This window comes from Sciurus carolinensis, chromosome 3, assembly GCF_902686445.1.
Source record: "Sciurus carolinensis chromosome 3, mSciCar1.2, whole genome shotgun sequence".
NCBI lineage: Eukaryota > Metazoa > Chordata > Mammalia > Rodentia > Sciuridae > Sciurus > Sciurus carolinensis.
Window position 1 is genome coordinate 36,725,192 of NC_062215.1, and position 15,460 is coordinate 36,740,651.

At 36.6% G+C, this 15,460-nt stretch overlaps 1 protein-coding gene across 5 annotated transcripts in view; it reads right to left on the minus strand.

Moving 5' to 3' along the window:
* Nucleotides 1–15,460, minus strand: part of Acaca (acetyl-CoA carboxylase alpha) — a 269,515-nt gene that overhangs the window by 84,373 nt on the left and 169,682 nt on the right. For all 5 annotated transcript variants that reach the window (XM_047545728.1, XM_047545732.1, XM_047545731.1 and 2 more), the window contains 6 exons: nt 15,126–15,167; nt 13,423–13,638; nt 12,512–12,667; nt 9,670–9,873; nt 4,498–4,653; nt 2,578–2,724 (listed from right to left, as the gene is read on the minus strand). In XM_047545728.1, the coding sequence (XP_047401684.1) occupies nt 2,578–2,724; nt 4,498–4,653; nt 9,670–9,873; nt 12,512–12,667; nt 13,423–13,638; nt 15,126–15,167 (921 nt within the window). The remainder of the gene's footprint in view (nt 1–2,577; nt 2,725–4,497; nt 4,654–9,669; nt 9,874–12,511; nt 12,668–13,422; nt 13,639–15,125; nt 15,168–15,460) is intronic.

A 15,460-nucleotide genomic window follows, 5' to 3' on the forward strand; every position in this document is an offset into this window, starting at 1 on the left:
CTATGTAGCATCAATGCATTTACATTGAGCCTTGGCTCTCAGAACATTAACAGGTCAATTTTTTATTCCTTTTTTAATAAAACTATTTCTCAAGGCTCTGTTCAGATGCCCATTCTCTTTGGGACAGGACAGATTTGCTCCAAATCTCATCAGCATGAGCTCTTTTCGTTCCCCTCACATCATTCTTGGGGTAATATGTAGAGTGCCAGGCTCATGACAAACTTGTCTCTTTGGCCAAAGAAAATTAAACTGCAATGGCTGAAAGTCAACGTGCCCTGATAAAACTGGGTTCAGTATGAGGAAATATATCCTATTGACACCTCGTCATTTCTTAGGCACAGCTGTCCCTCAGAGTTCTGACTGCTGAAACTCCATCCTTAGATTGGTCAGTCTCTCAGTGGACAAGCTCCATTGTATGTTCAAGTTATTGGTAGCAGAGTTTGATACTAATACCCTAACCTCATTCCTGTTGTGCAGTGCCCTATAATCTAGCTAAGGCCACTGACTTCACCAGCCATCCTGGGCGTTAGACACTAACTGCTTACAAAAGAACATCAGTCTCACTCCTCCTGAGCTCAAAGGCTCAGAAACAGCAAGCTAACACTCAGGCTCAATCCTAGTCAATCATTTGAAGAAAAGGAAAAGAGAACAAAGAAAATAGGCAACTAAGGAGAGAAAGTATAAAACAAGAAGAAATGAGAGCTGAGAAAAAAAGCAAAAAATCATTTGAACAAAGGCTATTATTAGTTTCTGGTTTCAAAACTATTAAAGCACCAGGCAAAGGAAAACATGTGGCCCTACACTATTTACCACTTATAGCTATAGAACCATGCAGTTGTTTAAGGCATGGGCATCCCTTTAACACCAAGGTTTGTTGGATCTTCAAAGGGTTAAAAAAAACCTTTAATTTTTTTTTTTTTTATTCGTGTGTGTGTGTGTGTGTGTGTGTGTGTGTGTGTGTGGTCTTTGGGTACAGAGTCCCGTATAATAAGACTATTTGTATTCATACTGGCAGAGTAAACACTACATGTTCATGCCCAGGCAGCTCTGTGCTTGTAATTTCAGCAAGAACAGAGCTCTGTCCCTCTGGGACTTCACTATTCCCCCAGTCTCCATTCGCTCAAACACAGAATGAGAGCAGAGAGAAAGCAGGAGAGAAAGATCATGGCAAGAGGTTTCACACAGCACTGCAGCTAGCTTTCACGTGGCCAAAAATCTCATTTTGTGTTTTAATTACATTAGTTAAAACCATTTTGCTCTCAGCCCCATGTTCACAAGGGTACCTTCCATTCCTGAACAGCGATTCAGTGAATCAGAATTTAAGTCTAGCACAATACAGCATTTCTTTGCTGCTGAAGGGCTCACTGGGCAGGCACTATACATAGAGGAACAAATCTCTGCTTCAACTTTGTGTGTTGACGAGTATGGATATCTATTCTTGTCAAAATTCTATGGATCCTCTCTCCGCATCCTCTTGACTTTGCTATTTGTCGAGGTACTAGATTAGCAGAACTCCTACAAGCCTGCAACTCTCCATCTGGTCCAATGCTTAACACTAAATCATCTGCTCTTGGCTGTTCCTAGTGTGCTACTGAAACAGCCAAACACTTTGTACTTAGAGAAAAAAAACCCAAAAATTATAAATATTCAGAATAAAATGGGAAAAACCTGCATATTATTTCCAGTGGTCTACCCAGTCTATTTATGGCCAACACCCAGGTAAAGTGTACCCTTTCTAAGGAATGAGACTTACCTAGGGATTATATCTAAAATTGAAATAAAAATATCTCCATTTTTAGATTACTGTTTTTATAATTGCTGCATTAGAAGGATAGTTAAAACTGGAGGAACTGATCAACAATGGAGAAGGGTATAAGGGCATAAGGCAGAATATGACTTTACATCATTATTAAAATGTCACTCTATAAGAAAGGAAGCCAAGGATAGAAAAACACATCCTTAGATAACTATTAATAAGTGGGTTCACTGTTTCTTTTATGTTTAAATTCCTGGTTCTGAATGTACCCCTTTTTAAAAAGAACATATTAGTTATGCTAATAACAGCACCAGACCAAATGAGCTGAGTATGGAAAAAATGCATAATTATTAAGCAAATAATTAAAAATAAGGCAAAACAATATTTTAAATGTTTTTGTTAGAAAACAATCTCAAAATCTCAAACCTATATAAAGAGAAAATAATTTATCTTATGTACCTATCACTTAACTTCAATTATCAACTCATAACCAATCTTATTTCATCTATATTCCCACTTTTATCCTTCTTCATGTTAAATCAAATTCTGGACATCAGATCACTTCATCTGTAAATATTTTAGTATGTAAGTCTAGCAGGAAGTAATACTATTTTTAAAAACGCAAAATTATAATAATATTATCATACCTAATAATTTAATAATTCCTTGATATCTAGCCAATGTTCTCTCATTAAAAAACCCTACCAAGACCATGTTGCCTGCACCATTTGGATCTTAACATTAGGTAATGATCACTCCCATGGAAAGATGGTACTAGTGGGCACAGAGATAAAAAAGGAGAGAGTGTTTCAACTACTTGCCTCATTTCCTCCTGGAAGCCTGTTCATGTGGACCAGCTGACCTTGATCATCCAATACCAGTTCAGTATATGTCAGCATGTCTGAAGGCAGAGGAGGTGATGGGAGGAATGCTTGAGTGGACATGGACTCCCAGAGTTTGATCAGGGACTAGTAGAGGAGAGAAGTTGGACAATAATGACATTAACATTTCAATATGGACAAAAACAATTAATTACTAAGTTTCATCAATCTGGCTTCACTTTCTTTTATAAGTGTTTTGCAGAGATTCTAAACATTAGACTAAATCTTCCAGCTTTCATTTTCAGTCAATATAGATTTGTAATTATTATTTACATAATATTCTTTACATGCCCTAAAAGTAAGGAACTTTTCAATAAAGTCAAACTACTAAGTGAACCTGAATCAGCAGTAAAGCATTAACACACCTAAAAGATCTGACACTATCCCAGGAATATTAAAATAAAAACTAATTTGCATTGCTACCTTTAAAAGGGGGAGGGATCCTAGAGAAACTTGGTAATAGAAGGTAGTAGACAAATATCCATGAAAGCTAGACATGACACTCAGCTAATATGAACAAAATCCAGGGAAGCCAGAATAAGGTTTCTACTAGAGGTTCAGTAGAAACCTCTTTCTAATATTTTTCCTAGCTATGGGTCCCTACACAGGAATTAGCTCACTAAGACATGTATGGCTTTTTGTAAGTGTACAGATCAATATTGCTCAAATTTGAGAAAACAGACACAATTACTCCTTTAAAAACCATTATGATTTTCATTTCCAACTTCCTATCACAAATAAAACAAATCCTTTATGAAGTGGGAACCAGATGAGTTCTTTGCTTGCCTCACAGCAACAACTAAGGCTCAAATGACTCATAATATATGCACATGTCCTAATCACTGTGCTTATGTCTATCATGTAGGAAAAATTACACAGAATGAGATTTTTATTAACAGCATTGATGTTGGGAAACAGAATCAACACTCAGCTTTCAGGCTAACAATGCTACAAAAGGAAAATACTGAGTGAAGGTAGCTGTGTTTCAAGAGATAGGGCTTGTACACAAATGGTTGCATAAAGGTAATCTTTAGTATTTGTGAATAATACAGGAATTATAGACAGACTATTTACCAAGTCTACATATATTACTTTGTTAAAATTCAAATGTGGTGATACTGGTAGTATTGACTAGGAGACTTGGAAAAAGCCTATATTCATAGATTTTTTTTTAAGGACAAATTCAGTATTCTTTTGAAACCTTATTCTTTATCTGTTGCATTTTCTGCTGGTGATATACTTTTCTTGCCTTCTATTGATGGAAGAAAAATCTGCAGCATAGAGGTGATTCACCATACAGATCAAAGGAATTTATTTTCATATAGAGGATGAAATTCATAATGTCATATTTTCTCATGCTAGTTTTTATTCAGCTATAATAAATCTCCCACAAAAGAACTTATAAACTGTGTACCATGAACTCTATATCCATTTGTCTATGCTATCTATATTGATTCTCATCATATTAGCCTAGGCTATCAGCTAGGGACCTGAGTTATCCTGGAAAATAGGAAAATGAGAACTAGAGTTTCATACCTCTTTTTTTAATATCCCTAATTTGAACACAGACTTAGAAATACATATGAAACTTCTCACACAAGTCACTGTAAACTACCATCACAGTTCTGTTATCTTGGTTCACTCTCTTCCATCTAAGAGCGACTTTTATTCAAATCATTCTTCCTGTTAATTCATAAAGAATCATCCAAAATCTGAGTTGGCAGTCACTGAATTTCAAATGAGATATTTCCTGCCCTTTGACAGTGTTCTTTTCCAGTCAAAGTTGCATCTGATGGAAATTCAGGAAAACCTTGTCTTTTTGGAACATGTCATAACCCCCACCCGTTTAGCCACCTTTACCTGCCGAAACATCTCTGGGATATCATATATATATGTTGTTCCTAAGGACTGCGCCTGAAACCTCTTTGATTGAAGCAGGTCTTTGGTCACATATGGAGTATTGATTAACATTCCATGCAGTGGTCCCTGTTTGTCTCCATATGCCTGAAACATGATCTGTAAGAAAAAACAGAATAGCATAGCAGGTTAAAAGACAGAGGGGAAAAAAATAAATCAAATAGCTGCCTAGAGGGGTTTTTTCCACAAATGTTATTTCTTGAAAAACATTTTTGGTGGACTGAGTAGATGCGACATGTCTTTTAACATTGGGTACTTGGGACTCCCACCTCTCTACAGGTTAACCAACTCCAAAAAAGTGATATGTAATAGGCTGCTCTTGTTTTTGGATTACTTGAAATCAACAAGAAAACAGTATAAATTTCACATCTCAGAGACAGACTGATGAAGCTTGCCTTCTAAAGTGAGTTGAATCCCATATGCTCAAAAATAAAGTAATGAGTAACTAGTCGGAGCAATTCTAGGATTTAAGTTGAAAAGCAGCTATGCACTGAAGATAATTCTTGTTATTAGGCCAGATCAAGGTTCTACCAATTCATTGTACTTTAGTCCATTTGATTAGAAGGTGTTTCATAAGTATTACTGGCCACACAAAAGCTTCAAATATTTTTGCCAGAAGTGGATTTCACCCATCTAGATAGTTAATTCATTAGCCCATAAGATATAGTTATAGTAAAATAACTATATTTTACTAAATTATATTTTAAACTATATATATTTCTCCTCAGTATACAACTAGTAACTCTTACTACACCTATATTGTCACATAATGAAATCACCACAGCAGTTTTTAATCATTTTAACTCAAATATTTCTAGAAGAGTACTTCATACTCTATATTTAGCTAGTTTTATTTGCTTATGAATATTTATAAGGGATGCCATTATTTCAATTCAATTAATATTTATTGAGTGCTCAGAGATTGTGTAACACTGAACTAGGCACTTTATGTATGAATCTGTACATAATATAAATTCCTAATCCAGTGAATACTGATGGAGATTAAGATGAAAGGGTATGCAAATATCCACATATGCATCTGGGCCTAAAATAAAAGCACATATTTACTAATGAATAGATTTGTGGACCTGATACACCAGGTCCACAGGAATGGAATTAAGTACTTTCCAAAACCCTGGGGATAGTTTGGCTAAGTGACTCCATAGTCCCTTAGGTTAGAGGAATAGGAATGTTCTGCTGACTTGTTCATTAGGTCCTATTTTGGGCAAAACTTGTCTCAGGCTGCTTAAAGGCCCACAGACAAGCTCCCAGTCCTTTTCCATGAATTGATGGGAAAAGTTGCTATGTGAGAAAAAGAATTAATAATGTCTCAGGAATTTAAGAGTAGAAATAGTAAAATTTTAAGAGATTCAAAGGTAAGAAAAGAGTACAGTATGAGACTGGATTCAGAGGAAGTAAGTCATATCAAAATAAGAAAAAGGAATAAAAGTAGTAGGTTTTTGGAATTACATTTCTTGTCTATTAAGAGAGACAAGACCTGTGGGAATAGGATTTGAGACTCAGTTTTTTTCATGCTCTGGGATAAAGTTAGGTTGGTCATAGGTAAGCAACATAACTATGTGCTGAGGAAGGGAGCTAAAGAAAGCTGTCTGGGTATACATATTGTTGCTGCAAATTTAAAGTGGTAAAACCACTTTGGCAGTTTCTTATAATGTTAAGTATAAACTTACTATGAACAGCAATTATACTCAAATATTTACCAAGAGAAAGCTGCACAAAAATTTATAAATGAATGTTCATAGCAGTTTTATTGCTGGAAGTGGATTTCATCCTTCTAATAAAACTTCTAATGTCCATCAACAGGTGGAGAATAGATTAAAAAAACTTTGGTAAATTCATAAAATGGAATACTACTCAGCAGTGAAAAGGAACATTCCCATATCCATGTAACACAAATGAGTCTCAAAAACATTATGTTGAACACAAGAATCCAGACACAAAATAGCATGTACTGTCTGATTTCATTTGTATGAAATTTTAGGACAGGCAAAACTAATCTATAATGATGGGAAGCAGATCAGTGGTTGCCTAAGGCTGGGGTTGGTACTCTACCTTTGACTGCAAAGGATAGTCAGAGAACTCGGTAAGGAGATATTCTCTATAATGACTATGATGGCATCATGCAAGTGTGTACGATTGTTGGAATGAACTTAATTGTACATAAAAAAGTGAGTCAGTCACATTATATGTAAATTATACCTCAATAAGGTGGTTTTAAAATGTTATTTTTCTCTCATACAACACATAAGAAATCAACATACTTATGCAGTAGATTACTCAAATCTTTTCCTACTGTGACTACATGGCATCATTATTCATTATAGCCTATACCACAAAGACTATACAAGGGAAATGAAACAAAATGAAACTCAAGTCAGTCAACCTTACTTCTTAATGGAAGAATGTAAATGATGTGCTAGCCAAAGGGTGATCATAATAGACAGTAATGGAAGCCTCTGAATGACCAGCTACCTGTTAGTTCCATTTTCTTCTATAATGAACACAGTAATTAAAAAGGCAAAGTGTATATTTTACAAGTTCACAAAATATGTACACATTTCACATAAAATACATCTTTCACCAGAGGGATCAAGGGGCTTCTCAAGGGGCTGGGAGTGGTGGTTCATTCCTATAAACTCAGCAGCTTGGTAGGTGAAGCAGAAGGATCACCTTTCGTAAAATAAAATTAACCAAAACAAGATGGGGATGGGACACAGCCTGGGAATGTACCTCAGGGGTAGAGTGCTCTGTTTGATTCCCAGTACAGCAAATAAAAAAATTAAAGTCAGGGGGCGGAAATTGAAAGGTAAAAATCAGTGACGAAGCACAGGGGCACATGCCTGTAATCCCATTGATTCAGAAGGCTGAGGCAGGAGGTTCCCAAGTTCAAAGCCAGCCTCAGCAAATTACAAGGTCCTAAAGCAACTCAGTGAGACCCCATCTCTAAAGAAAATATTTAAAAAGTCTGGGGATGTGGCTCACTGGTTAAGCACCACTGGGTTCAATCCCTGATACCAATATCTATCTATCTATCTATCTATCTATCTATCTATCTATCTATGTGCCAGCGATTGAACCCAGAGGCACTTAACTACTGAACCACATCCCAGCCCTTTTTATTTATTTTGAGATAGGGGTCTTGCTAAGTTGTTTAGGGCCTTGCTAAATTGCTGAGGCTGGCCTCAAATTTGCAATCCTCCTGCCTCAGCCTCCAGAGATGCTGGGATTACAGGCATGCACCACCATGCCCGGCTTCAACCTGGACAATTTAGTAAGAATAAAGATGGGGCTGGGATGTAGTGCAGTAGGTATTGTATCTAACCAGCATGTGTGAGGCTCTGGGTTCAAGCCCCAGTGACACAAAAGAAAAGGAAGAAGGTTTGGCAAAAAGCACCAACTAGACTCTTGGGAGCACTGGCACTGGGTGAAGGCTGCTCCTTCTGTCAGTTACTACTTCCAGTTGTGGGCTCACAAACTGGTACCCATGTCACAGTGGTTCTTCAACTCTCAAGTGAAGAGCCTGAGAAAGTCCTCCTCCTTCAGGGCTTCTTAAATACGCAGGGCCACTGGTCCAAGGGGCTTGCCCCTCAGGCTGAGGGGGCCAATTCATTCGTTCAGATGCCTAGGCAGTGCTTACTCTGTGCCAGGCATAGTACTAAGCCCTAATTGAAGACATCTGTACCTTTCATGCTACTGTGTTGCCACTAACCAGTGTGAGAGAAATCTAAAAGCTTTCTAATAAAATAAAGGGAAAAAAGTAGTTATGAAGAACAAACATATTTATCAAAAACATTAAAATCTCAAGTGGCCATCTTATTCTTCACAAGAATAGGACTGCCTTGAAGCCATTGTAGAAGTTAATTAAAAACATCCCTGCCCATGGAAAGCTTTGACTGAAAATGTCCTTAAGGTTGTCCTGAAAAACATCAAATGCAGCAAAAAAAAAAAAAAAAAAAAAAAAAAAATCACTGAATACTCTTTCTCTTGCTCTCACCCCTTGTGCTCTTGTGCACTCTGTTTTAACTGCTCACTTCTCACAGGATAGATTTTTCTGGTCACCTAACTGGGAATCAAAGAACAGAATGAAAGGTCACTATAAAAATTGTCCAAACTGAGATTTTAAAAATGCATCTTCAAAAGACTGGCAAAAAATGTCTTTTCCTACCTCTAGTCCCAGTTTGAAAAGGACATAGATAAAAACAAGAGACACAATCTCTCCCTGGCACCCAAATGCACAGAACAGACTAAAGTTCTGTTTATGTATTCTGGAGCAAGTTCATCCTTTTATTGGAAGGAATGCACTTCCCAAGTTCAGGCCAAAGCTCTAAAAATAATGTCCTCGTTCTTAAGAAGAAGTGAGCATTAGTGAAGTAACCTTCACCCAATAACATATAAAATGTCCCAAATATTTAGAAACTAAGGAGTTAAAACAGATTTAAAAGTGAATTCTTTATCACAGAATCAGTCTTAGTCACTTTTCACTTTTGAATTCTCAATTTTTTTAATCTGAAAAAAATGGTTTAATGTTTGCTACTTTGTTCCTATATAGATACTCTGAACTCTTGAAGGAATGAAAATATATATAAGTGGAATATAAGTGGAATAACATAATGGATAAATATGATAAAGTCACTACTTGATACTAACTTGAAATTTTTCTTCTTTAAGATAGGAGAAATTGATGACATTCTCACAATTCTTTCCTCAGTTGTCAATGAGTGGTCTAACTACACTGGAAAGAGGAAGTACAAATCAGACCAGAGAAGACTAGATTGCTGAAGTAGCCCAGGAGCCCTTAAAAAAAAAAGAGCTCTAAACTGAAGAATTATGCCTGGCGTCAGGTTCACTTGGCCTGTGTTTGTGTTCACCAATATGTGACAAAAGGTTGAGGGCTTTATAACATCCATGACTGAGAACATAGGTATTTCTTATAAGGCAATGTTTTTCAAATTGACACAACCAGTTAAACTCAAAAGAGAATAATCTCACTGATAAACCAATGGGGTTTGTGAGTTTGGGTCTTCTATAACAAGAACAAGTGGCTCATTTGTAGGATCCAATCAAAACTCAGAGAAGCCTGCTTGAGTACCGTACCTGTGCCGTCCTGGAGTCAGTCACTTCCTTGTATAGGCTGATGTCCAAGTAATAGCCAGACTCGTTTGTCAGGAAGAGGCGGATAGGAATTGCTTTTCCAGTTGGTGTCAGGCGAATGTTGATTTTCAGTTCTGCCTGGAGGACGCGCAATTTCCACAGCCGACTTCCATAGCGCATTACCATGCTCCGCACAGATTCCTCAATCTGACACAGACACATCACCAAGTCATCACAGACACAAAACTTAAATACCTTGTAACTAAGAACCTGTTTCAGGTCTGCCCATCGTTGGGAAAGGAGAAATGGAAAAAAGATGCTAGCTTATGGAGATCTGTACACCACATACATTCCTTGCACAAAGTGGGCAGATAGTTTCTCCCTAAAACTTCTTGCTTAGAATAAGACAGGGACAATTTCATGCTGGTCTGGGATTTGAGTGGTTTTCTCTAACTCATGACACCCAAATCTGTATAACTTCTTCCCCTTTCCCAATTATATTCATACTCTATATCTAAGATCTGCAATATCTAAAATTAAAAGCTACAGGATTTAAGAGAAAGCCCCAAATAAGAATAAAATCCCTAGTTAAACAGCTATTAAGTAGCATTTATATGCATGGTAACTATGTTTCATTGCACTTACAGGACCTTAAATCAACATAGCAATTACCACCATGAGCTTTTTTCCATACAATTTTATTAAACTTTATAATATATGTCTCTTTCTAAATTGCAGAAATTAAAGAAAGGCAATTTGTAGGTGGTGCTAGAACGTTCTCTCTAAACATTAGAGCACTGAAAGTTTGGTCACTGCCAGTTCAAAGGATTTAAGGAGAAAGGGCAGATGTTCCCTAGTTTTTCCAAACTTTAAACCAAGGCAGCTTAACACTTCTAGTTTTCAGGGTTAGAAGAGTTATTTTAACTAAATGACCTTAAGGGTGATTTCATTATTGACATGCTAATGCAAAACTTTGTTTCCAAATGGCAACAGGCTGTTTCCTAGCAGGTAGCTAGGTCATACTATTCAAAATTAATCTTTTCTTAAATATCTTTTTATCAAAATGCTTTATCAACACACTAGAACACCTCAGAATTATCTCATATTCTCCTTCCCCTGTGGTACTTCAGTAGTATGTGCCACCCTACTGCTTGTTTTTACAATACAGAATTTTAACCTGAAATAGATTTCAAGTTAACTTCTCATTCCCACACTTGCTAACCAAGAGATATTTATCCATTCTTTTCTTGAGGGAACAAAAGTCAATAATCTCTATGTACAGAAAATTGACAGCTATCTATGATTAGAATCCAGAGCTGGGGCATATGGGTTTTAGAGAGAATGCTCAGAAGTAAATATTAAAAATTCATTGAGAAAAGTCAAGCCAAATATATATATAGTTACACACTATCCAAGCCATGTTTCAAGTATTCCAGCTTCATCAGTCCCCAAATACTTAAATACATATATATATATATATATATTCTTAGGGGGAATTTATTTAAGGGGGATATATATATATCTCCTCCCACTGAAGAGACTGAATTCATGGGGCACCACTGAGCCATATCTCCAGCCCTTTTTCTATTTTGGACGGGGTCTTGCTAAGTTGCTTAGGGCCTTGCTAAATTGCTAAGTCTGGCTTTGAACTTGCAATCCTCCTGCCTCAGCCTCCAGAGCTGCTGGGATTATAGGCATGCACCACCATGATTGACCTAGGAGAAATTTTGATTCAACTAGATGATGAGGTTTGAGCCCTGTCCTTGGCTTTCCTAACAGAAAAAAGTAACCCATCATTAGCTTGGCGTTTTCAAGAAAAAAGTAGAGAACTATTTCTCAGAACCTAGATATTAAGTTCAAAAAGCAAAAGTTCATGCCTATAATTGATCAGAGGGAGCAGAATAGAGAGCAGTCTGTCTCACATACCTAGGATAAAAAGGTCAAGAACAGGACTGTCTTGTTTTCTTTCCTTAAATTATATAGAATATATTTTAGAATAGAGCCTCAGAGAAGCAAATAGACATAATACATGTGAAATCCCTTACCAGTCAAATTCTCTTGTGGTAAACTACTAAAGAGAAATAGGTTAGATATTTTGGGAAGGTGCCTTATCTCGGTAAGGCCACTAGGTAAGTATGTTTAGTGTACAGAAGAAGTGCACTAAATGTCTAATAATAGCAAAAATTATTTCTACGTGAGAAATTATAGGGGATAATATAAACTATATCTCCTATCATGGCAAATATAAAACTGCTCCAAATGGATGAAGAGAAGAGAGTTTCCATACTGTTTATAAATGATCAGGGGCTGGGGTTGTGGCTCAGTTGTACAGCACTTGCCTAGCATGTGTGAGGCAGTGGGTTCGATCCTCAGCACCACATAAAGATAATAAGATAAAGGTATTGTGTCTATCTACAACTAAAAAAAAAAAAAAAAAAATATATATATATATATATATATATATATGTATACATATAAATCAATGATCTGCAAGCAAATACCATGCCACCTTCAGTATTGAGGGTTTTCTTTTTTATTTTTTTTTAAATTTTCTTTAATTATCAAGGGACCTTTATTTTATTTATATGTGGTGCTGAGGTTTGTATCCAGTGCCCCACACATGCTAGGCAAGTGCTTTACCACTGAGCCACAATCCCAGCCCTTCAGGGTTTTCTTAATGGCTACAGCAAAAATTTTGCCACGCAGTCTCACAAGCAATGTGTAAATTTAAAACAGTGTGTAAACTTGGACAAGAATGCCTGTTTCCAAGTCCAAGTAAGATACATATGAATGAATCCCTTTGCTTGTGCTTGGAGTCCTGGCAGAGAAGTTATGAGGCATGTACCTTTGATGGGTCCATGATGACTGTGGGAACAAAGTTGAGGAAGATGTGGTTACAGTCAGTGCGAACATTAGTATTGTTAAAAGCAACTTCCAACTCATCCATGGCTTCCAGGAGCAGACGCTCCCCTTCATTTTGTAGATATTCAAAAGAAGCTTCCTACACAGGAAGAAAATCACCAACATTAATGTGTTTTCAAAGAAACAATAAATAAATGGCTATTATAACTACTTAAACAACAGTATATCATAAATCAGAAGGCACCAGGTGAAGACATTGTTTATTTTTCTCCCTAGAATCTGTCTAGTGATCACAGGCAGCAGGGGCATGCAAAGGCCACATACAGAATCCTTGCCAGCCCTTTCTCCTGCCTCTTAGTATATCATTTCCTTCCAACAGGTGGAGATGCTAGGCATCCCCCAGAGCTATAACACCAAAAGGATTATATCTCACATATGCCAAATAAGCTATTTAGAAATCTGCTTAGAAATGAGAAGTTGACAAAAACTCGTGGCTAGGCAATGCAATAACTATATACCAGGAAATCCTTGCTATATACAGATACTACCTATCCCTCTAGACAGATTTATGATGGGGTTACTTCTTTCCTGTTCTCCTTTTTCTCTATTGTCACTCAACTCTCCCTTTGTCTTTAGCATGCTTTTCTTTTTCTCAAGTGAGTGCTATTATGCTTCCATTACCAAGAAAAATCAGATTAAAGAAAAATAAGCCTTTATATTTTGTAATATTTACTTTTGTGAATGAAATGACTCTCAGACACCTGCTGGTTAAGGGAGAGTGAAAAGAAAGAAAACAAGAGCCTTGATTCAAACAACAAAAACATGATTTTGAACCACACTTATTTCTCTGTCCCTTCCCTTAGGGATAACTTCACATTGAAGTATAGCACCTACCTTGGTGACCAGATCAGAATGTCTTATGATTGCACGAACAAAGAACCTGTAATCTGTCACTTCTGTGCCGACTTCTACCTTAGCTGCCCCAAGATACAGGTGCATCTTGTGATTAGCACATGGAATGGCAGTGAGGTCAAAATTTCTCATCCGGTTCAGCTCTAACTGGAAAGCTAGAGCAGGCTCCAGGTGACGATAGATTCGGTCCTCCTCAAACTGGTCACAAGAATCAGACAAAAAATAGCTTAAAAGAGGTAGTTATAAGATTATGATTATACAGGTAAAAGAGATGCTTGAAAATAGCAACAAAGGTATGATGTGCTAATAAGCCACAAAAATGAGCTACATACAAGATATCGGTAAGGCTCTTGCTATAGCTTATGTAAGATTAGGCAATAAGGTACCCATTCACTTAAGCTTTCAAGATGTATGCTTTTACAAGTGGTGATGCTCTCCATTAAAAACAAAGACACTGAGCATGGTGATGCATGCCTATAATCTCAGTAACTTGGGAGGCTGAGGTAGGAGAATCACAAGCTCAAGGTCAGTCTCACGAACTTAGCAAGACCCTAAACAACTTCATGAAACCTTATCTCAAAATAAAAAATAAAAGGACTGGAGAGAGTGGCTCAGTGGTTAAGGACTCCTGGGTTCACTCCCAGATACCAAAGAACCAAAAATAAAACAAACAAAAAGATACAAACAAGCAAAAAATTTCAACTCCCTCAGAATTCCTATAGCATTTAATGTTATAATTCCTTTTTTTACAATTAACTACAAACTGCTTCACATTAACATTTATTCACATGCTGATGTTTCAGGTTTACACAACCAGTCTAAAATGATAGAGGACAGGACTTAAATCTTACTATTTCTGACACATTACAAAGGACACAGCAAATGCTCAATGAATAAATATCATTTTTCGAAAAAAGATATTTGGCTTAGGAACACATTATATTTAAAGATATATAATTATACATCTTTTAAAAAACTTTTATTTGTACATTTACTATGTTTGCTTAAAAAAAATTGTTTTTTCCAGAATACATGTCAACTGAGTGAACAGAGAGTCAGCACCAAAAACATAAGCTGGTAACAAGAAGAAACCAACATGGTATGAACTACTGTACTTTAAAATTGAAAAACAATAGCAAGTAAACAAGAGTTGAATGTAAGTTGACTGTCTTAGGCAACAAGAATAATTGTACAGTACATTAATTTTTTCATATCACATCATTAGGATTGTTCTGAAGAATAGGGATGATTTTGAAAGTTGTTGTTTTCTTTGGGTAGCTCAACACATTTCATTGTTTCCTAAATCAAACTTTTTCTGAAGGGAGTATACTTTAGTTCTAAGACACTTATAAGCAAAGAGAAACACAAGTTCAATCAGGGAAAGGTAAGTTACTCTTGGCTTTTAAGAAAACAGGAGCCAGGCAGCAGTGGCACATGCCTGTAATCCCAGAGGCTCAGGAGGCTGAGGCAGGAGAATCTCTAGTTCAAAGCTAGCCTCAGCAATGGCGAGGTCAGTGAGACCTTGTCTATAAATAAATTACAAAACAAGGCTGGGGATGTGGCTCAATGGTTGAGTGCCCCTGAGTTCAATCCCTAGTTAAAAGAAAAAAAAAAAAAAAAAAAAAAAGAAAAGATAGCAGGAAAAAAACAATAAAAGGGTTAGGAATCTAGCAATCAGTCCTTACCTTATCCCTTGCTCGGAATGTGAAAAACTTTGGGAATTCTCTCTGTTGAAGAAAGGGGTAAAATGTGTCAGTCCTTCATAGATGTGGCTCTCCAGAGACAAACAGTAGAGGAGCAGTCAGGCATCTATAACACAGTTTCCCAGAAAACATGCTCTTCACCTAAGCCTAGTCTACAGAAGGTGAATGATCCTTTGGGTAACCATCAATTTGACCTTACTTTCAAATTTGAGAATTACCACATTATTACCTAACTTTAGATATCTAAAGTATCTAGTGCCTCCAAAGTAAAAAATTTATAATGTTTTCATGTCTTAAGTTAAAACAAAACAAAATAA